The sequence below is a fragment of the Octopus bimaculoides genome, chromosome 12 (genome assembly GCF_046866305.1).
Source record: "Octopus bimaculoides isolate indiv1 chromosome 12, ASM4686630v1, whole genome shotgun sequence".
NCBI classification, from domain to species: domain Eukaryota; kingdom Metazoa; phylum Mollusca; class Cephalopoda; order Octopoda; family Octopodidae; genus Octopus; species Octopus bimaculoides.
The window spans coordinates 62,505,947-62,530,500 of NC_142939.1; the positions used below are offsets into that span (position 1 = coordinate 62,505,947).

Sequence of the window (24,554 nt, forward strand, 5' to 3'; positions counted from 1 at the left end):
AGAAAATCAGTCATCTTCTGTTGTGGAATTACTCAGATTTCAAAATGTCAACTAAGTCACCATTTTTTTACAGCACATTTCTTTTGTTAATATACCACAACTACTATACCATCTCTTCTATTACTTTTTAAAATTTACCTCTTTCTTCTCTAGATTCTGTGTGGAGAATAGATCTAACCCAGGCTAGTTCCAAGCAAACTAATATTAAAAAAATAACCAAATCACATTTTAAAGTACATGCCAGTGAAGGTTATCACCATCTAACATTCAAAAGGCTAACTAATCTCCACATATTCTCTGCTGTTACCAGTATTAGAAATATAAGCTCTGATGTGGTTAAAGTATCCTTTACAGATAGTAAGAACTCTATTGACATATCCAAAGTAAGAATTTTTACTTTCTTGAATTCTGTGATAGCATTTTTATTTTAATTATTTGTTTACTTATTTATTGTAATTGTTGCTATTGTTATTGTTGTTAATGTCCTGGTCAGCCTTGATTGAGAAAACTTTAGGTTAAAAACATTCCAGGAACGGCTATCATGTTTTCCCAAATGCATTCATCCAAGACTTTTATTCAGTTAGTCCTTCTTTCTAAGACAGTAGGGTGTTATTCAAAGAAGGTTTGGCATCTATTTCTTGCAAGTTGGCTTATTACAAAGATGCTTCCCTCATTAACTGGAGTTATTTTATATGTGTATCAGTGAGTATTTGTGCATGTGCATGTGCACGTGTCCGTATGCATGTGTATATGTTTATAAATGTATCTACATTTGTAGGGACCTTGCTTGGCCTTGCCTGTGATTCAAAGCTGAATCCACTGGCTTCTTGCTTGTCAGACAAGCCTGAAATCCCTTTGTGTTTGCATCTCTACTCTGGATGATTAATGGGAAGCACTCAACCTTGCTGGTCACTAAAGGTCAGTCCTTTGTTTAGGATTTAACCTACACATGTGTATATATGTATGTATGTATGTTCATATATTCAAATACATATGTATGTGATGACCATCCACTCGTGACCAAGGATGACCATTGCCGACCTTCAGGAACATTGTGCGCTCTAGGACTAACTTATATTTTGCCTTTGCAGCTCTGTTGGTGGCTAATGAGCCCTGCTCTTGACAAGCATACACGACTGCAAACATTGCAGATTAAGCTTTCCCCATTCACTATATGAGCCGTGCACTTTCGCGCAGCTCGCTTAAGTTCTTCATGCTGGATACATGCTCTCTCAAAAGTGTCGATCCCCTCCTTAACCTGCTTCCTCCATCCAGTCAGTGTTCTGCATATCACAGGCCTTTAATGAGGACTTGACACGGTCCTTAAATCGCAGCCTTGGTTTCTGCCAGAGTCTCCTTCCATTCACAAGTTCTCCATATAGCATCTGCTTAGGAATCCAGCTATTCTTCATTCTAATAAGGTGTCCAGTCCAACGTAACCAGTGCTTGTGCGCTATCTCCTCAATACTCAAGATATCAGCTGTCCTCAGGACCTGTGTGTCTGGAATTTTTTAGGTCTAGCCAACATTGAGAATGTGCCTGAGACATCTCTGATGAAAGCGTTCAAGGACCCATACCTGACGTTTGTACAGAGTCCATGTCTCACATGAGTAGAGGAGTGATGCCAGTACACATGCACAGTACACAGCAACTTTTGTTTGCCTTGCGATGCCATGCTGGGACCAGACACGAGACTGAAGAGACCGGAAGGAATTAGTTGCTCTCTGCAACCTGAAACATATTTCCTCATCCAGGGAGCAAGAACGGCTGAGTGTGCTGCCCAGGTAGACAAACTTGTCTACTACCTTCACAATTGTTCCTTCAACCAAGATAGCTGGTTTCACATATGGATTTCCTGGTGCAGACTGGAATATTACAACAGTCTTGTCCAGTCTTTTTTTTATAAATATATATATTTATCTAATTTTTTTTAGTACATATGTATGTACATACATATGTACATACATGCATACATACGTACATACATACATATGCACTGACATACACATACATACATATAGTTGACTCTCCTGTCATAGACAACAGATGAGTGTTCTGCAATTTATTTCTTCCAGAACAATCTGCACAGATAATCTGCTTATAGTGATCAAATGATTGTGTTGTACATGAGCTCACTCCCTCCATGAACCTGATGTTGTCTTTATACGAGCACATTGTGCCACATGTGAGACATCCAAGAAATCACAGTGCAATGTGAGATAAAGTGTTTTGTTCAAGAACATATGCATCACCTGGTCTATGAATTGAAACCTTGATCTCATGATAGTGAGTGCAACACCCTAACCACTAGGCCACACAGTTTCATGTATACATATCTGATGAACCCTCCCATTAGTTTCAACATTTGAGAATCCAACAACCTACACATTCTTTGTGACATTTGAATTCCACTACCGATTTTTAAAGAAGCCTGCAGCTGTTACAAGCATGAAGATTATGAGTCAGTGCAGGTGGTATATTTGCAGCTGTTTTACTCCTTTGTCTTATACCCTTAAGCCTGTTAAAGCTGGCTGAAACAAAGTCTCCTGCACCATTTTGAAACAACGATCTCCATTCTGTTCACTCCAAGATTGTTTGCTCAAAGGTGTTCTGAGTTATATTGCCTACTGAGGTTTCTCTTTAGCTTATCTAAGCCATGGTTGACCAACACTCTTTTATCCACTACTAGCAGTATAACCTGACGTTGTCCAGGTGTGACTTATTACGCCATCTATGATAAGTCTTGCTAGGTGAAAATCAACTAAAAAAGAAAGCCTTACAACGAAAAAACCCTTATGATGTAAATATGTTCATAATTCAAAAGACGATGAAATTAATAGGGAAAGTTTAAAGGCTGTTTTGCGTAACATTATTAAGTGTACGTAAATTTCATCTGTCTAATTGTCTATACAAATGCTTGTGCAAAATAACTTTTTGCGCTGCCTTGATTATACATAGCAGGGTAATCTCTTTTCGCAGAAGGTAGGACGGCAATTTCTGATGAAGCAATTGCTGGTGATCTGTTGCTACATAGTTCTGCCAGAATTCTATCAGATTGGGCAGTAGATGATGATGCACCGTTTTGCATTATGTTCAAAGCAGCTTCTGAAATGTGGTGAATTGCTGCAGTCTGTTGTTGTCTTTTTAAACTGGTTGCTTTCTTTCCCCAGCAAGCTCTCTTCTTTGGAGGCATAATCTATGTACATATGAAACAGAACAACAAAAGTTATAACAGATGGCAGGGTCGGTAGTTTTCACATTTCGGTAATTTTTCAAATTAACACCCGTACGGTTATGTAACCCAACCCTAACCCAAACCCTAAACCCTAACCCTAAACCCTAACCCTAACCCTAACCCTAAAACCCTAACCCTGACCCTAAAAACCGTAACCCTAATGCCCTAGTGAAAATCGTGCAGGTGTTAATCTGAAAAATTACCCACATTTGTAATGAAGTTCACTGATTTTCAATGTGTCATCCATAAGCTCCGTAGTTTGTATATTTACAAAACATTGACGAACATGAGTTATATTGTAGTGAATGCTTGTGTGTACGTGCGCGTGTATGCGTTTGAGAGAGCGAGAGAGAAGAGGGAGAGAGGAAAAGAGAGAGAAGGGGAGAAAGGAATAGCGAACGGGAGCAATGAAGAGAGAGGAAGGGAGAATGGAAGACAATAATAAAATAGCAATGCATGCGCGTGTTTATATGAGAAACCCACAGAAACTAAATCTTATATCTATAATGTTGATGTGTGTATGTGTTTATGTGTATGTTGTTGCCACAGATCACGTATGTGTGGTTGTGTGTGTTTTTACGTTTCTATGTTATGAAAAATATGTTAGAGGTAGAGGGATAGAAGAAAGCTATTAAATGGGAGAGAGGAAGAAGTACGAAGTAAGAGTGAAAAGGTAGAAGGAAAGAATAGTCTTAAAGCAAGTTAATCTATGACTTTGTATATATCACTTTCTCTCTCTCTCTCTCTCTCTCTCTCTCTCTCTCTCTCTCTCCCTCTTTTACTTTTACTCTGTATATTATGTTGAGTGCGTGATCGATGTGTAAGAACGCTGTCCCAGGTAGAAGGGAAGAAATATAAAAGTTGCTAGAAACAACAGCCAAATCTCCCTTAAATCACACAAAGTAAACGGAATTTTAAAAATCTAATTACTGCACTGGAAAGTTCAGATCGAGAAAATTCCATTGATGTAAAAATTTTAACGAAAAAGTGGAAAATGTGGATTTCTATAAACTTTTTAAAAGGCTTCACACAGATACAGAACTTCAGCATTATATATTAAGACGGGCAACACACACACACACACACACACACACACACACACACACACACACACACACACACACACTAAATAAAAACATTACAGGTATTTGTATGTATGTGTGTATTAATGTGCATTCTGTGTCTCTCTATATATATGGTAGTAAGTAAATGCGTTTTAAGAAAGATATTAAAAAAATTCAATTTGTAGGGAATAAATGTTTGACTGTCGATCGTATTTGGAAGAGACTGACAGGTATTTGTATGTATGTGTTTATTTGTATGTATGTGTGTATTTGTACGTATGTATGTATGAGTGTGTATTCAAAAACATCTATATTTACACTTTAAAGTTGGTTTTCACACTCAACCCTGTTCTGCAGAATCAGTGTAGCGACGGGAGGTTTGTGCCCATCTCTACATTCTGAGTTCAAATTCCACCGAAGTTGACTTTGCCTTTCATCCTTTCGGGCTCTAAAAAATAAGTACCATTTGAACACAGGGGTCGATATAATTGACTATTCTCCACCTGCCCCAAGCCGCCCTTGTGGAAAAAATTTAAAATAATAATAATAATAATAATAATGACCTCTGCCGATCAAACTCCCAACCCACAACTAAGTCATAAGTGTGTGTGTGTATATATATATATATATATATATATATATATATATATATATATATATATATATATATATGGGCAACACACACACACACACACACACACACACACACTAAATATAAAAATGTTAGTAAGTAAAAGTGTTTTAAAAAATTATTAAATTTTCAGATTAACACCTGCACGATTTTCACTACAGTGTTAGTGTTAGGGTTTTAGGGTTAGGGTTAGGGTTAGGGTTTTAGGGTTAGGTAGGTAATTGTGTGGGTGTCAATCTCAAGATTTACGAAAAGATTTTCCAAAAAACTCACAGTTTGTAGGGAATAAGTGTTTGTCAATCGTATTTGAAAAAGATGTGTGGCTATTTTTTTTGTTGTTATCATGGTGAAGGATGGAGTTATAAATAACTTACAATTCCCGCCAATTAGAATTAGGTATGTATGTATGTATATATGTATGTATGCCTGTATATATGTGAGAGTATAGATTCAATGTAGCAGCCTCAGTATGAAAATGAAACCATTAAAGTGAAAGTATCTGTCATTACAGTATCGAAATGCGATTGTTTCAGTTTTGATACTGAAATAGTTTTCTTTTACTGTCAGTGTTTCTCCTTCCATTCTTTTTGCATTTGTTGTTGGATCGTTCGTAAAGGTTCATAAGAGAAAGTAGGAGTTGAAAGGATTTGTAAAGGTAATAGAAAGAGGAAATTAGATTTTATTATGGGGGAAAATGTTAATTTGTGTAGTTTTATGGATTTTATTCGTAATTAGGAGTTATTTTGACTGAAAAAATGATGCTGTGACCTAACTTATTGTATTTAGAATATTAATTCCGATTCTTTAATCCAAGAAATTTGGAATTGTGTAAATGTATGAATTTTAAACATACACACACACACACACAGAAAATCTGCCTTTTATAGATAAGATTACGTTGGCTGTACATGAGGACTTTGGGTATTCTTCTGTCACTAACACTGATGACATGATCAGCACAGCACAATTGTGACTGCATAAGAAAGCTCTTGATCCCACCATTCTTACACTTGCTAAACAAGTCAACATTAGACACTGTCTTTTAGTGAATGACTGTGTAAAATGTCTAGTTAGTTAATGTACCACCTATAAGGTGTCCATGATTCCGAGCCATAAGAGAGAGTAGTAAGAATGGCAGCATTACAGATCTCCAATCTTTCGGCGGGTTGGTGCCCATTCTCCTTTGCCATCATGAAACTTTTTTGGAGCTGGATTTTCTACGGGGAGCATGCCCTTGCTTACCCACAACCTCAGTTTCTAGACATGAGGGGTCCCAAGCCCAAGCCCAAGGCCTCTACCACGATTTTTTTAGAAATGTGGTGGAAAACTAGCTCAGGGAGGCAGGGATGTTACTCCCTGAGATAGCCTTTGGAGCTCCCCTACCCTATACACACATACATACATACATATATATATATATATGTTCCCAGAAGAAAATGACTTGCTGAATGAGACCCAGCATGGTTTCCGTCCAGGTAGAAGCTGCCTTACGCAGCTCTTGCAGCATTATGACTGGGTCCTGAAGCAGCTACTTGACCATTCAAATGTTGATGTGATATATCTCGACTTTGCAAAAGCCTTTGACAAAGTTGATCATGGCTTGATATGTCACAAGCTGCGAAACCTTGGCATAGCTGGTAAATTAGGAGAATGGCTGCATGACTTCCTGAATGGTAGAAGTCAGACAGTTGCAGCCAATGGAGAACTATCTAGGGAAATGCAAATATTGAGCGGTGTTCTGCAAGGAACTGTCCTGGGGCCACTACTGTTCATAGTGGCCCTTCTGGACATGCCCACGGTCACTAGGAGAGCCACTGTCACTAGCTACACTGATGACACAAAACTATCTCAGGCAATAAAGAATCCTGATGATACCATAAGCCTGCAGAATGACCTAAATGCAATATATGAGTGGGCAGAGCAAAACAATATGCAGTTCAATGCAAAAATTTCAAGTACTGCACTACAAGGCCACAAGTGTCCCCCAACTGGCATACACAGGACCTGGAGGTACTGCAATCCCAGAACCACAAACAGTAAGAGACCTGGGCATCAACATGTGTAGTGATGCATCATTTCACATGCACATTGTCAAGTTGACAGCAAAGTGCAGACAACTGGCAGGGTGGATACTGAGGACATTCCGAACAAGGGATCAAAAAGTCATGTTGACTCTATGGAAGACATTTGTCCTGAGCCGCCTAGACTATTGCTCTCAGTTGTGGTCACCACACGGTGTCAAGCGGACAGCAGAACTCAAGGCAATTCAGCGGCACTATACAAAACAGATCGTCACAGTCCAGCAGATGAACTACAGGGAGCGACTGAAGGCACTAGGTCTCTACTCCCTGGAACGCAGGCGGGAGAGATATGTAATACTATACATATGGAAAATACTGGAAGGACTGGTACCAAACTTTGGCATCAAGTACTACACAAATGCCCGCACATATGGTCAAAATACCACTACAGTGAATATAATGATGAAGTAAATATATTAATTTTTATAAATAAGGATAAGATTGTTATTTAAAATACAGATAATACACATAGGCGCAGGAGTGGCTGTGTGGTAAGTAGCTTGCTTCCCAACCACATGGTTCTGTGTTCATTCCCACTGCGTGGCACCTTGGGCAAGTGTCTTCTGCTATAGCCTCGGGCCGACCAAAGTCTTGTGAGTAGATTTTGTAGACGGAAACTGAAAGAAGCTCGTTGTATATATGTATATATATATATATATGTGTGTGTGTGTATATGTTTGTGTGTCTGTGTTTGTCTCCCCACCATCACTTCACAACCGATGGTGGTGTATTTACGCCCACACATATATAGACATATACATACTTCAACACATACATATGCATACAAACTCTTGTATGTTCACATGCATTCATGCATATAGACACTCATTCGTATCTATTTTTGTACATATAAATTTCTGCATGTATAAATGCATGCAAACCTGCACACATGTATAATTGTAAATGTATATGTACACACATGCACACCCACACACAGGCTTGTATGTGTACGTATATATATCTACATATACCCATATACAAATCGATATTTATATAAAATATAATATCTTTACGTATCTCATTTCTATTTTCATTCTTTTACCTCCCTCTGTATTTCATATCTTCTCTACAATAATTAATACTCAAACATTTTCTTGCACCGTCTCTGATGAAGGGATATATAAAATACCCCAGAAATATCTGTAAGACTTTTTCTTTATAAATGTTCTGAAAAGTATTCACAGCCTTGGATTTTTTATCTCATTCTGTCAATTTTTATATATGCATGCTAATACATGACCTACGCTGGACTCCTCATTCCTATCATTATCAAACCTGGAGCTTAACCATGGCCTATCCATAGCACTTACTTAGCGTTACCTGACACCTTTGGGGTTTTCTTGACACCAGTCCTCTCATACCTTATATATATATATATATATATATATATATATATATATATATATATATATATATTTACAAAGACAATGAAGTGGTCCTGAGTCTCTAGGTTCCCCCCACCCCAAGTGATCTATGAGCCATTTTCCGAAATGTTGCACATAGCACAGTCCCCACTAAAAAAAAACAAAAAAAAAACGACCAGTCTAAGGGTGATAACTAAATGAAAATTCTGGGGAAACTAGGAAAATTATTCATGGTTTATTTTTCACTTTTTATAATGTTTGATCTTTAATTATCTCTTTCAATATTCTATGTGTAAGAAGAAGTATGCTATTCACAGTGATAGATTGTTACTATATATTCTTATTAAATTTGTGTGTGCACTTTAGTAGTATTATTATATTGTTTGTATTTGCTTTATATTTATATCTTTGAGCCACCAGATTATTCATCTAAAAAAAGCTATTTGTATTTTTGCTTGTTGTGATATTTAAATTCAATAAATTATAGTACATATGTTTTCAGTTTTCCCTTAACTTTTATTTAGTTACATTGTACTACACATAAGCCAAAGTCTGTGTGATGATTGCTTCATTTATAAACTGAAATACTAGAAATCATAGATCAGAATTTTATATGTGCCTATCCCGATACTGGCCGGAAGGAAACAACTCTATCATCTACATGAAAGTTAATAGTCATTTCTCATATATGCTCAATACAATCTAAATGAATAGCTTTCAATATTCGTAGTATAATTTTGGCAGCTTTTTTCAACCCAGTTAATGACAGGCATTTCTGTTATGGCACTTGTGCCAGTGGCATGTGAACAAAACATTCAAGCAAGGTCGTTGCCAGTGCTGCTGGACTGACTCCTGTGCAGGTAGCACATAAAAAACACCATTTGAGTGTGTCAGACTGGCCCTAGCACTCACTACACTCTCGAAGTGGTTGGCATTAAGGGCATCCAGTTGTAGAAACTGCCAGATCAGATTGGAGCCTGGTGCAGCCATCTGGTTCGCCAGTCCTCAGTCAAATCGTTCAACCCATGCTAGTATGGAAAGCGGTCGTTAAACGATGATGATGATGATATATGTATATATACTCTTTACTCTTTTACTTGTTTCAGTCATTTGACTGCGGCCATGCTGAAGCACTGCCTTTAGTCGAGAAAATCGACCCCACGACTTATTCTTTGTAAGCCTAGTACATATTCTATCGGTCTCTTTTTACTGAACCACTAAGTTATGGGGACGTAAACACACCAGCATCGGTTGTTAAGCGATTATGGGGGGGGGGGGACGAACACAGACACACAAACACACACACACATATATATACATATATACGACGGGCTTCTTTCAGTTTCCGTCTACCAAATCCACTCACAAGGCTTTGGTCGGCCCGAGGCTATAGTAGAAGACACTTGCTCAAGGTGCTACGCAGTGGGACTGAACCCAGAACCATGTGATTGTTTAGCAAGCTACTTACCACACAGCCACTCCTGCACCTTGAATAAAGTGTAATTGTGTACAACCAGCTCTAACATGTTTGTGTACACTCTGATATGAGAAGAAAGACCTCTTGTTAAAGAAATAGCCCCAGGAAAGAATTCTCCTTGCATAAAAATATGTAAAAACACATTGAGCAATGAATGATGTATCGTGGGTTGCTGCATATGTTCCTGTGTCATTCCTCACTGAGAACTATGAAAATTTGCCTTTTACAGCCCTATAAGAATAGTAAATTAGGCATACACTGACATACTAAAAGCTTGGTCAAGCTGTAATTAAATAATTAGTCACATGAAGCAGCATTGAAAAATATATAATTATGTATAACTACATTTAATATGACTAATGATTCTAGAGTTGGGATATTATTCTTACAATTTTAATTAAACATAAAGTAGAATTTCTCTATCTCACTCAAATAAAATGGAAGGACCAATAAAACTGCTGAAGACTTGTTTTGATGAAATATTGATACTAACACCAGACTAATAAAGACAAGGATTTATCAAAGTAGACATTTGTATTAATTTAAATATATAATACAAATAATCACTTAAAAATTTCTTCCATGATTTTTCAGATTGTCATGACAAGAATGCTTACTGGAGAAGAATATGGTTGTGTTAACATAAACAAGGAAAAATCCCTTGAGTATTCCTGCAAAGTGCTGAAAAGTAAGTTTCCACCGAACAACTAAATCAAACACACATAGCTTTGTTAAGTAATGCATTAAAATAATCAGGACCAAGAGTATGTTGGTGTGTTGTTGACTTTGCTTCAATCAGTTAAGCACTGTGAGGGTGAGTACAATCGGTCACCAACATCTCCAGACTCCTTTACTGCCTAACAGAAAGTCCCTTCTTTGTGGACTAGCCTGCTAGCTAGGCTGCAGTGAAGTTCCTGTTTACAGTTCATCTGTTATCAGTCCATGGGCAGTGCCCTATATATAGCTTCCCCTCAGAACTGTTGACTGTCAGGCGGTACTGGCAACGGCCACGCTCAAAATGGTGCATCTCATGTGCCACCCGCACAAGAGCCAGTCCAGGGGCACTGGCAACGATCTTACTTGGCTTGCCGGGTCTTCTCACGCACAGCACATTTCCAAAGGTCTCGGTCAGTAGTCATCGCCTCGGTGAGGCCCAATGTACGAAGGTCTTGCCTCACCACCTCAGCCCAGGTCTTCCTGGGCCTACCTCTTCCACGGGTTCCCTCAACTGTTAGGGTGTGGCACTTTTTCACGCAGCTATCCTCATCCATTCTCACCACATGTCCATACCAGTGCAATCGTCTCTCTTGCACACCACAACTGATGCTTCTAATGTTCAGCTTTTCTCTCAAGATACTTACACTCTGACGGGTATTCACATTGACATTACACATCCAACGGAGCATACTGGCTTCATTCCTTGTGAGCTTACGTATGTCCTCAGCAGTTACAGCCCATGTTTCACTGCCATGTAGCATGGCTGTTCGTACGCATGCGTCATACAGTCTGCCTTTTACTCTGAGTGAGAGTCCCTTTGTCGCCAGCAGGAGTAAGAGCTCTCTAAACTTTGCCCAGGCTATTCTTATTCTAGCAGCTACACTTTCAGCGCACCCACCCCCACTACTAACTTGGTCGCCCAGATAGCGGAAGCTATCGACTACCTCTAGTTTTTCACCCTGGAATGAGATAGAAGTTGTTTCCTGATGTATGTATCTATCTATCTATCTATCTATCTATTTTTATATATATATATATATATATATATATATATATATATATATATATAGTATTAGTATATAGTATTATTTTATTATCTTGGTCTTATGATATTTACTTTGTATTATATTATACTTATTTATTGTACTTTTAATTATTAATTTTTTCTATATGTGACAGTGGATTTTCATCGATGAGTTCATAAACCTTGGTTCTTTTCCCTAATACTATATATTTATAAGAATATATTTTATACTGTGAAACTTAATTCAATTTTAATTTTTAATAAATTGATTTTAATCGAGATTTTACCTGTAATTTTGGATTTTATCCCTAATATTATTATTATTATATATATATATATATATATATATATATATATATATATATATATCGTTTAACGTCCGCTTTCCATGCTAGCATGGGTTGGATATATATATATATATATATATATATATATATATATATATATATATATATACATATTTATATATATATATATATATATATATACAGACATACATATATATATATATATATATACAGGGGGTCCTGAAATTAAGGCAGCCAAAGTTTTGGGCTTTAATATTATCAATAAATGGGATAAGATATTAGAATCATGCGTCATTATAAAACTTTAGTGTGTCTTCTTTTTGTTTCAGACTGAATTATTATTAACTAGATAATGGCTATAGACTGAAATACAATCATAACTCTCCACAAGGGAGGGAAAAGTAATACAGCTATAGCAAAAAAAAATCTTGAAATTATCCAAGCCATAGTCTGGAAAATTGTAAAAAATTGTCAAGAAATTTCAAGAGACTGGTTCCACCACTGATCAGTCTGGATGTGGCTGAAAAAGAAGTATATGAACCCCTCAGCTTATCAAAAACACCAGAGAAAAGATATGCTGAAATCCTTGTTGTTCCACCCGAGAACTTGGCTGTCACGGCAAAAATACGCTGTACATCGATGTATTGAGTGCTGAAGGAGGAACTCAGGAATCATTCCTACAAGATGATCTGCTGTCATGAGCCCACACAAGTTTATAATGTCATGAGACTGGAGAGAAGTCATCTTATCCTGTATCAGATTGCTGAAAGCATGTTGTCCAGCCTGGTGTTCACTGATGGAAAGAAATTTGACATTGAACAGGTAGTAAACCACCAGAATAACTGACTTTGGAATGTATCTGGTTCTGTTGAGGTTAGACTCATAAAACAACATCAAAATCCACAGTCAGTTATGACTTGGGTGGTAGTGACAGCCACTGGAAAGTCTCCCCTTGTATTTGTGCCCTTGATACATTAATGATATTCTGGAAGCTGAACTGCTTCCATGAGCGAATGAACATTTTCAAGGCACACATTGGAGTCTCCAACAGGACTTGGCACCATCTCACAGCTCCAAACAGACACAACACTGAATTCAGTAAAACATTATATCATTCATAGTTAAGAATGTATGGCTCTCAAGAAGCCCTGATTTCACCCAGTTGGATTTTTCTGTTTGGTCCATTTTGAAGATGAGGGTCTTGAACACTCATGCTTTGCTCAATGCTTTAAAGGAAAACTGCACTAGGAATGGGCTTCAATTCTGCAAGAACAGCTATATGTTGTGTGTAAAGCATTCACACCCAGACTTAAGGCTGTGATTTTAAACAGAGGTGGTCATGTCAAATAAATGTGATAGTGTCATAATTGTGTTTCCTTTACCATTGCATTGCAACATATTTTTAAAATTTATATTTCAGGCAAAAATTGGCTGTTGAAAGTTATTTCTTCCGAAAAACGTACACAAAAATTTGCCATAGAAATAGTTCAAGACAAGTTATCATCTGTCTCCAGAAACTTAACATGGAGTCATTTCTGTCAATATGGAGATATTTACATAAAGCATTTTAATAATTTGAAGACATATGAAGATGATGAAATCACAAGTCTGAAAGTCCATTTCATTGGTAAATCTCTGAAAATCAATGAAGTAAATATATTTTCTTAACCTATTTTAAAATATCTAAAGATGATTGGGAGGCAGACTGCATGTTTTATGGGAGTAAATTTGATACTTCAAAATGGCTGGATCCAGATTCTTAGTCAAACAAACTTCCTTTCTAGTTCTCTTCTAAAATATTCTAATAATAGGCACAGTTATGGCTGAGTTGTATGAAAATTGCTTCCCAACCACATGGTTCTGGGTTCAGTAACATTGTGTTGCACCTTGGGCTAGTGTCTTCTACTATAGCCCTTGGCTGACCAAAGTTGTGTGAGTAGATATGATAAACAGAACTGGCTTTTATATATATATGCGTGTGTGTGTGTGTGTGTGCATGTGTGTGTGCATGTGCGTGTGTGTGTGTGTGTGCCTTTGTGTCTGTGTTTGTTCCCCCATCACCATTTGACAACCTGTAGTTGGGGTGTTTACATCCCTGTAACTAAGCGGTCCAGCAAAAGAGACAAATAGAATAAGTACTAGGCTTAAAAAAAGTCCTGAGTTCAATTTGCTTGACTAAAATCCTTCAAGGCATTACTCCAGCATGGCTACAGTCAAATGACTGAAACAAGTAAAAGAATAAAAAAATAAAAAACAATGATGGACAGCCCTAGACCTATCCCTCACTACACACACACACACAACCCACCCTATCCTCATTCAATTCTGACTTTCCTTTTTTCTCAACCTTATCACTAACCCTTTCCTTCTACCCTGTTCACTGCCTTATTTCCACCCCCTCCTCCCCTCCTATTTACTATCCACATTCCCCTGCCTAGAATCATCTCCCATTGTCTTTTTTGTTCCTCTCTGTTATCGGAGCCAGTTTTAGGCTTTAACTTTGCAAGATACAAGACAATCATCACCAGGATTGGTGCCATGACCTAAAGCGCTCAATCCATTCTGTAAAGTAGTTGGCATTAGGAAGGGCATCCAAACCATAGAACCCATGCCAAAGTAGGCACTGGTACATGATGAAGCCCTCCAATTTGTTAGATCCTGTCAAACCATTTGACCTATGCCAGCTTGGAAAATGAATGCTAAATATGATAATGATGGAAGTGGTGATGAAGGCAGTGGTGGGGTGATACTGTTGTTGCTGCTGGAGGTGGTGGAAGCAGTGGTGATAGTTGTCATAGTGACAGCATTTGTGGTGGCAGTGGTGGTGGTGGTGATGATAATGTTGATGACGACGATGCTGATGACGGTAGCGGCAGCGATGCTTGTGTCAATGTGATCAGCTAAACCCCCTCCCTCACAAAGCATCACCCTACCACCTGAACAACTAAAAATTCCTCTCCAATATTGTTTAATTCTTACTGGTTTTTTTCCGCCTCACTGCATATAGGTACCCCAAATGGTACATCTTATGACTGAAAACAGTGGGAGCAGTGTTGATTGTTGACTGTTCTAATGATCCGCAGTACTAAATCCATATCCACTCTTTTAATTAAAATCAAAAATTTTATTAACCCATTGATGGATATGTCTGTTTAGGAGAAAAGTCAAGCAGTAGAATCTGTTTATCAAACTTTGGTGAGATAAATATTATTGGTTGCTCAACTGATTGATTGATTGATTGATTGATTTGGAGGGAGGTGGGAGGGAAAGTATTTAAAGTGTCTCCCCTACAGAATGTTGACGCCAATAGAGAATGCAAGGACAAACAACATCAACACCTTGACAAGAAACTGAAGCAAATCATAATGAGTGTTCAATCAGGTGAGTTATATTAATGAAATTTCAAATCTATCATTTCAGATAAGTTTGATCAACAATTTCACAGAGTATAAATTCAAAACAAATGAAGGAAGCAAAACTCAGGATAACTTGGTGACAGAATTTATTCGAATGACAAAAGGTATTTGGTGTATCTGAAATTGTCTTATTTAAATGTTGTTTTTTTTTAAATGTCTGACATCAATATCATACACAGACATATTCATACACACACTCATGTAGAGACACACACAGACACATACATATGCCCGTACTTTCAGCACATATACACAAACATAAACAGGTTCGGTGGATAATGTAGTGAACAGTCAACTCAGGAGTATTTTCCAGAGGAAATCCAATCAGGAAGTGATTTTGTTAATGTCCAGGAATCAAGAATAAAATCTTCTGGACTTTTCAGTGTAGAACAATGTGGAAAGCCAAACATTATGGTTTGAAGTGATAGAGTATTTAGAAGTCACAGTAGTGAGAAGTGGAGTGATGTCATTATTGGAAAGGGAGAGTTCTAGAACAAACTATCATGTTTAATTAAATTAAATGGATAGATTGCTAAAAATGCCAAACTCACTATCTCCAATTTGGTTTTCATGCCTCTACTCATCTATGGTCATAAATGTTAGGTAATGACCAAAAGAGTATGATTGCAAATACAAGTGGCCAAAATGAAGCTCCTCCAAAGGATCTCTGGAGAAACTTGACATGGTGTGTAGCTCAGAGATTAGGGACTCTCTCTAGGTCAAGCCATTATTTTTTGCATTGAGAGGTCACGGCCCTGGTACTAAGGGTATGCAATTAGAATGTCACAGGAAAGATTCTTCAAACCAGTGTTGGTTTGTTCACAACCTTGTTACAACCAGTGTTGGATTGTTTACATCATGTAACTTAATGGTTCAGTAAAATAGGCTGAAAAACTAATACCAGACTTAAAAAAAGACAGTGCTAGGGTTGCATTGTTCAATAAAACTCTTCGAGGTAGTGCTCTAGTATGGTTTCAGTCTAATGACTGATGCAAGTACAAAAATTGTGCCACAAAAGAAAGAAGCATTATACAGATTGAAACTTAGTTTTATATTCTCGGTGGGGCAAAATGTTTTATGAATATTTAGCCAGAGCTGATTTTTGTCAATTTCAAAGATGAGATCTTTGAAATTGTCATCAGCTACTTCTTATGTCCAAGAGTTTCTTCCAATCTGAATGGTTCCTCATATGAAACAGGATTGGACTTCTCAGATCAATGATAATGTTTTTTTTGTCCTCCAAAGATATTTTTGTGAATTTTTAATTAAAATTTATTCTTTACTTTTTAGGGAAAGAAGAGAAAATGTATTTTATGAAATTAAGCCTGATCATGACAATAGGTAATTATTCTGTTTGCATGTGTGTGTATATCCAGTTAGTGTTTGTGACATACATTCATATACACAGATATATGCATATATATATATATATATATATATATATATATATATATATATGTATGTATGTATTTGGTGGCATAAAAAAATGACCACCCCAAAATGCTTAGTGTTATTTTATCTGTCTTTATGTTCTGAGTTCAAACTCTGCTGAGGTCGACTTTGCCTTTCATCCTTTTGGAGTCGATAAAATAAGTACCAGTTGCATTCTGGATCGAACTAATTGACTGCCCCTACTCCCTCCAAAATTTCGGGCCTTGTGCCTTGAGTATAAAAGAATATATATATATATATATATATATATATATATATATATATATATAGAGAGAGAGAGAGAGAGAGAGAGAGATACATACATAGATATAAACACACACACACACACACACACACACACACACACACACACACACACACACACGTTTGTATATAAAACTAAATCCCAATACTGTGGCATTTTTCTTGAGAAGGAATCATATGTAGACGTATAGCGTTAAAAGTCACAGAAATATCAGTAACAAACACCAAGCTTCCTGCAGATGGTTAGACAAATTTTGTGCCAGCATCTATATAGTAAAACAGTAATTAACAGGTGACTGCCATCACAAACAGCTGGCAGGCTAGGTAAAAATTCATTATTAAGAAAGGAGAGAAAATACAGTCATTCAAATTACGTCTTCTCAGGAAAATTGTTAATTATTTATTTCTTCATATACCATCAAACATATTTTCTTTATAAATCTTTTCATTCTGAAACTGCATGTTTTCAAGTTCAGTGCCACTACCTGGTACCTTGGATAAATGTTGTCTTCAATATCCTGGGGCTGAAGATCCAGTGCCTCTGAGTGAATTTGGAAGTTAGAAATTCTGCAATTGTTATCTGAGTGTCACTTTAATGATACCCACTTAATGTCATGTATTGAAAATAGGGGTCATGTTCTGTCATGGTTTGTTAGTTATGGATACCAGTTAATCCTCCTCAAACATGATTTTATAATTGTGAGTGGATCTTTCTCAAAACTCAGCTCTAAATTTGATTGGCAGTTTAATGACTGTAGGGAAGACCGGATCTAGTTGTTACACGGGTAAGTTGTTACAAGCTCATTATTTCCAACTTCAAGAAATAGGTAGCACTCAGGTCTCTACTTCATGAAGGCCAACTCCATAGTACCCTGGCTGCACATGTGTATTGCACTGGCGGACTGTCACCAGGAAAGGTATGGCTCAAAAAACGATTTTTTACTCCAAAAGTGAAATTTTGCCACAAAGTTATTTCCTTGACTACTAATGCACAAGTGATGTTACTAAAGTAGTTTATGACTCATTAGGAAGTATTGGAAGTTGCTTTCGATACATGAAGGTGTATCCTGGATGCCATGCATTGCTAGTGCTGTGAATGAGGTAATCCCCAGAAATCCATGGTTGGGGCTAATTGTTACAGTGTATCAACTTACCCCAGGCATGTAACAACTTACCCCTTCTATTTCAGTTTAACTCACCATGCCTAGAAATTACAAAAGGAAGACTACAAGGGGAGATACCCCTCTTGATGTCATGGAAAGAGCCGCCAGAAAAGTTGTGGTTGAAAAGAAATCATTACGGAATGTTGCCGTAAAAAAGCACATAAGGGATGAAATAAGCAAACAGAAATTCAAACCAAAGAAGGCAACTGGTACAGAAAAGGAAACAAAGGGGAAGGGAAAGTCAACTAAAACAGGTAAAGGCAAAGGGAAGCAGCTTCACAACAAGCAAGTTGCCAATTGGAAATGCCTTGTCTGCTCAGACTGGTATTCCAACTCCCTTCAAGGTGAAGAATGGGTGCAATGCAAGATCTGTAAAGACTGGGCACACACTGACTGTTCCGATGGACGACAGGACTTTCTGTGAGATCTGTGTGGTGAGAAGTTAATGGAGGACGATTCCGACTAGATGGTACATGTAACAATGGGGAAATTGGCTGATGAGGACTCTCAGTATCACAGTTACGATATGAGGTGGTTCAAAGCACAGTTAATTAATTAAAATAATACTTCCTAGATGCAAGAAGCAGGAGACGTATTCATTTAAAACTTGTTTGTTAACATAATTCCGAGTTATGGACAGTTGTAACAAAGCACCCCAGTAAGTGTCACAATGTACCCCGCACTCGGGGAAAATTGTTACGGCTGACACCACCTCATTAATTAGAACCTGTCTAATTAATGTTATATAATTTCTGTTTTTTGCTGGTGATAACAATAAATAGAGATCTTTTACTAATTAAATCTGAAAAGAAGCTTCAGCTGTGTTCATTTATGTGGGTGCCAAGGCAAAAAAATGAAAAAGATGTAACAACTAGACCCGGTTTTCCCTACCAAGAATGTTTGAATGAATTCAACTATTTTTGGTATATTTGTCATTACTGAGCTGGTATTTGGCAGTTTAAAAACTGCAGCTACAATGTCTGAATGAAAGACAGGGAGTTAAGTGAGGTTTACAAATTTAACGCATTAACTTCCCCATCCCAAAATATTTGATTAATTAACTTATAAAATCATATGGAAAGTTTTCCAAATCAAAAGCCCAGTCTTATAACGATTCTGTGACAAAACAAACCTGAATAGTAGAAGAAAGGATAAGGGCTTACATGAGACAGTTCTCTACTGCCCTCCAAATGAATGTAAACAAGGTTTGTACATTTCCTTATGGTACTGGGTCATAGTACAAGAAGTTAAGAATTAAAATTATACTCATGATGAAAAGAAAAATTATTAGTATTAATGATAATCCTTGTTAAAACGAGGAGTGACAACTTCAACATTTAAACTATTGGAATTATGCAGTAGCGAGAGTGTGGGGTTTGATAAGAATGAATACCAGTATATTTTACTGAAGAGGTTTAATAAGACTGAAATTTATCTAGAGCTACCTCCCATCCTTACCAATGACCAGACTCACTTCTACAGCATGTCTCAATTCAATTTTTTATTGATTTTCTTCTTGGAATTATCTCTCTAGATTTTGACAGCAGTTATCACTACAGCTAATGAACCTTCCTTCAACTACTTTTGTAATTTTGAATGATGTTAAATTCGTTTTGTATTACTGCATTAAATTTATTAGCAGCCACTTATACATAAGATATTGTTTGATTGACTATCCTGCTGTTTTCTTCTTCAGTTATTGTCCTCCTTGCAGTCATCATAGTCTTCTTGATCATCATCAGCATTGTAGCTCTCAGGTAAAACTCATGTATTATTAATCTCTACTCTCATTTTATTTCCTTTTTGTGTTTGTCTGGGTCTTTGTGGCTATATGTGTGTGTCTGCTTGTGAGAATATCTGTGTGTATATTTGTCTTTATGACTGTGTATGTTTTCTTAATAAATAACAAATAGGACAGTACCAAAGTACTTGTGTATGTATGTGTATGTGTGCATGCATATATGCATTTGTATATATCTGTGTGTTTGTGTGTATGTAAAAATAACAGGTAAACAACATCAATGACATTTCAATATTTCTTATGCTCCCTTCAGTAATGCATACACACCATTGCACTCTTATGCAGTGCACGTGTCACTTATTCAGTGTCCTAACAGAAATATGAAGCTTATAGTAATTCTTCTCATTGTTACAGTCACCTCCGTCCTGCCCCTAATGTCTCACAATAACATGTGTTGACACATTTTCAGCTCTCTTTATTTTGCCTTCTAACTTTACCTTCGGACTCACACAGTCTCTTTAAATTACTCTCTAACTCATTCTCCTTTCTTTTCCAACTGAAGTAGGGATGTATCTACTCTACAGCAAAGCAGCTATCCCTGTCTTTTACGTCTTTAATCTCTCATCAATTGGTACAAAATCATCTGCTTCCCTTAATACTATTCTCCAGCTGAGGAGTTTTTGTCTTGCAAGATACTTGGTGACCCTGTTGATGCTGTACCTAGTACACTCTATAAAGTGATTGGTATTAGAAGGGCATCCAACAGTAGAAACCGTGCCAAAACAATGAAGCCTAGTATGGCTCCTGGCCCTACCTACTTCTATCAAACTGTACAACCAGTACTATAATGGAAAGTGGACTTTAAAGTTTTTGCCTCTCATACCTTTTTCAGTCACTGATCTGTGATCATGCAGGGACACTGCCTTGAAGGGTTTAGTCAAATGAATTGAGCCCAGTATTTATTATATTTTTTTAAAATCTAGTATTCATTGTATTTGTCTCTTTTACCAAACTGCTTGGTTATAGGGATGTAAACAAGCCACCACAGATTGGTGGTGGACAAACTCAAGCACAAACTCACACACATATATATACATAAATGTGTATACGATAGGCTTCTTTCAGTTTCTCTCTACCAAATCCATTCACAATGATTTGCTCTGCTCAGAGCTATAGTAGAAGATACTTGCCTGAAGTTCCACACTATAGGACTGAAGCCTGGACCGTGTGATTGGGAAGCAAACTTGTTATCACATAGCGATGCCTGCACCTATAAAAATATAAAAAAAAGAGCACTCCCATAAGAACTTCCGGTTGTCCTCCACATTATATGTCACTATATCCTCCTCTTTCTCATCAACTGCTTCAAGTAACATATCACTAAATCTCTGACCATTCAGAGGATCCTTAAGCTTCCAGACCATTCTTTTCCATACTGGCTGCCTTTAGCCCTGATCCTGAAGTTGCTAACATCTATCTTATGTTGTGTGGTGCACAATTCGCCTGGGAAAGTTTAGGCATTTATAAGCAGCCATCTTTCCCGTTTTCTGATGAAAATGTTGTCACCCTTACTAGTGTGCCCACCAGGTGTTTGGATGTATGCATGATTTGTGAACAGGTGGCAGGTAGGTTTCCTGAAGTTAGTATTGCAAATCATAAGGTCATTTGCATCACAGAACTCCATCAGCCTGGATCCTTACTCATTAGGGGAACCAAATTTGTTGCCACCATGCATGTCATGGAAACCACCTTGATGTTTTCTAACATGTCCATTGAAGTTGACCAAAGAGGTCACTGTCATTTGTCGACGAAGTATTCTGCAAAACTGGTCTTTTTGTCATAAAACTGGTCTTTTTGTTCATCAGGTAAGTCCAGGCTGAGAGGCATAGGCTGAGATAATGGTTACTGTTCCACATTGCAACACTAGTCTAAACTTAAGTATTCTTTTACACACTCTGACTACCTGAATTACCTTATGAACCTAGAAGATTTTATACCGATGCTCTTTGCCTCTGAGGAACCTAGCAGAACCTCCTCTCCACCTTACTTGGATGCAACACACATCTACACACCTCCATCTGAGCATGTCAACAATCTCACTAGACCTACCTTCCAGTATGCCCATATTGAGTTTTCCCATTCTAAGGGTATGGAAGGTGTGGGCTAGGGAGACATAGGGATGGGGAACAGCATTTTGCATCTGAAAAGAAAGCTTGCATGCATGTTTGATAGATGTATCATATAAGTACAAATAGGTTTCAACCTGCATGTTCTTCACCGTCATTTTATTCACTTCAGATTCACCATGTTTACCAGGAGATAGCCACTAGATCGGGATGGAAGTAAGGGAGAGAGCATGCCATATAGGTTTCTGATAGAGGTTCTAGGAGAAAGACTTCTACTCATAAGGTCTGAGGAGAAATACTTCTGGTAGGGGCTTGAGGAGAAATACCACCTGTACAGGTGGTGGGGGTGAGGTGGGTTGAGCAGGCACACCATGAATAGATAAAGGCCATGTAAAATATCCAAAGAGAGTGAAAGCCACTATTTAAACATATGGCATGAAAAAAAACGATTTAGACATAATATGAGCAAGATAAGAGATGAAATTTTTGAGAATTAACACTATGGGAGAAAAAAAAATGAATTGAACATTAGGATTTTTTATGCCAAAAGTAGAATTATAAATATAAATTATGAAATATAAAAAATGAATGATTTCTAATTGATTATAAAAATGTAAATTTAGTACATGAAATTCATTACATAATTCAATAAATAAATAATATTTTGATGTTAAACAGGTACAGTTTTACCTTCCATACCTCTCAACTTCATATTTAACATTATATGTCTTAAAAGAGATCTTTCCAGATGAAAAACTGCAGTTACCAGCATTTAAACAATTCATGTATATATTAACTATGTTTACATTACAGAGCTGCTTCGGTTGCATAATCTGAATATGTGTGTGTGAGTGTGTGAGTGTGTGTGTGTGTGTGTGTGTGTCTGTGTGTGTGTGTGTGTGTGTGTGTGTGTGTGTGTGTGTGTTTGTGCGTTTGTATAGGTACAAGAGTTAGCATATGACAGTTTTATGTTGTGACGGCACACCGTAAAACTCATATGCTAATTCATTGAATATGGAACACCACATTCATAAAATCAACAACCGAAAACTAAGGCAGTGCGCAGGCAGCATCGAAAATAGGCCCCCAAAATTTGATGGAGACACACATAACAACCTTAGAGACAGTGCAAATACCAACCACATAACGCATCACAGTAACAATGACTCAAACAATAAAACTAACCAATAAAGAAAAAACAACTGCAACAACCTTACTAATCAACCAACAACACAAACCAATAACTCAAACAACAACACAAACACACCCAAAAATAATAAAAATAATAATAGGGTAGCCGCAGTACCAACTGGACATGTATCGGCTGTATACACACAAACAAAAAAAACTGACATTCTATGCTCATGTAGAGACTGTTAAAAATGTCCTCCGGGTAACCAATGCAAGACCCAAAATGTCATGTACAAGCACACCATAGATACTAGAGGAAGTGCCAGCATATATATTGGCTGATATTTTCAAAATAATTCTTAAACTGCCATCAACATCATTGGCCAATTCCATCTGGTGACTCAAGGAAGAGAAAGTAAAATACAACCTGACCTGGTTAATAATTAGACATATGAATCCCTACAACACACTATCCCAGAAATGCTGGCTATGTTCTGAGGAATTACTGTCAATATTGTTGACAAAAGAGTGACTTATAAATAGATTGCTGAACGACTGCTCAGATGCATGCATACAGCCAAACACCTGTTCATGCAGTACAATGCAACTACATCTAACCGATACAAACCATAACCCTGACAACTTGGATTAACACTCCCCCTACCTTAATTGGGAACCTGATGAACCGCAACCATGGAGCCTATAGTAAGGAAGGACAAGATGAGAATGTTATATGTATTTAGGTACGTTTGCATAGGACACTTGCAGAATGCAACAGTAAGTAACTAACATACAGCTTTTCAAAAAACGTAATAGACTGATTAACTAAATAGACAAAAATTTGCTTTATTGTGTTGATTATGGTCAGATTCAGTTATATTTATATATGTTACCTTTGAAATGATACCTTTGGAATGCAACCATTGGTCATTAGAGTATGCGAGCTAAAAAGTACTAGAGCATAGCCTCTAAACTAATATAACAGATGAATTATCTAGAGAGGCAAAAATATGCCTTTCTATATCTTTGCACTTGTGTACAGATATTGATGTTCATATAAGTTCAGATATGTAATCTTACAATGCAGCTGTATATTAACGACAACAACAACAACAACAACAATAATGATAATGATAATATATGCCAAAAATTAGTTAGAGCTTGAAAGACTAACGAGATGCAGGAATGTATATGTGTGCAAATATATGTGTGTGTGTAGGTGTGTGTAGATATATGTATACATGTGTGAGTGTGTGTGTGTGAGTGCATATGTATGTATGTAAAAATATATGTATGTGTAAACATAAAAATATGGACATGTGTACATAAATGTGTATATGTAAGTGTGAATGTATGCATGCATGTAGGTACGTATATATAG

The 24,554-nt window shown here is 37.1% G+C and overlaps 1 protein-coding gene across 2 annotated transcripts in view; it reads left to right on the top strand.

Annotated features, from left to right (window-relative positions):
• Positions 1–24,554, top strand: part of LOC106873229 (uncharacterized) — a 57,559-nt gene that overhangs the window by 25,410 nt on the left and 7,595 nt on the right. For both annotated transcript variants that reach the window (XM_089361192.1, XM_014920501.3), the window contains exons 6-11: positions 154–383; positions 10,447–10,540; positions 13,322–13,551; positions 15,322–15,421; positions 16,608–16,658; positions 19,872–19,932. In XM_089361192.1, the coding sequence (XP_089217318.1) occupies positions 154–383; positions 10,447–10,540; positions 13,322–13,551; positions 15,322–15,421; positions 16,608–16,658; positions 19,872–19,932 (766 nt within the window). The remainder of the gene's footprint in view (positions 1–153; positions 384–10,446; positions 10,541–13,321; positions 13,552–15,321; positions 15,422–16,607; positions 16,659–19,871; positions 19,933–24,554) is intronic.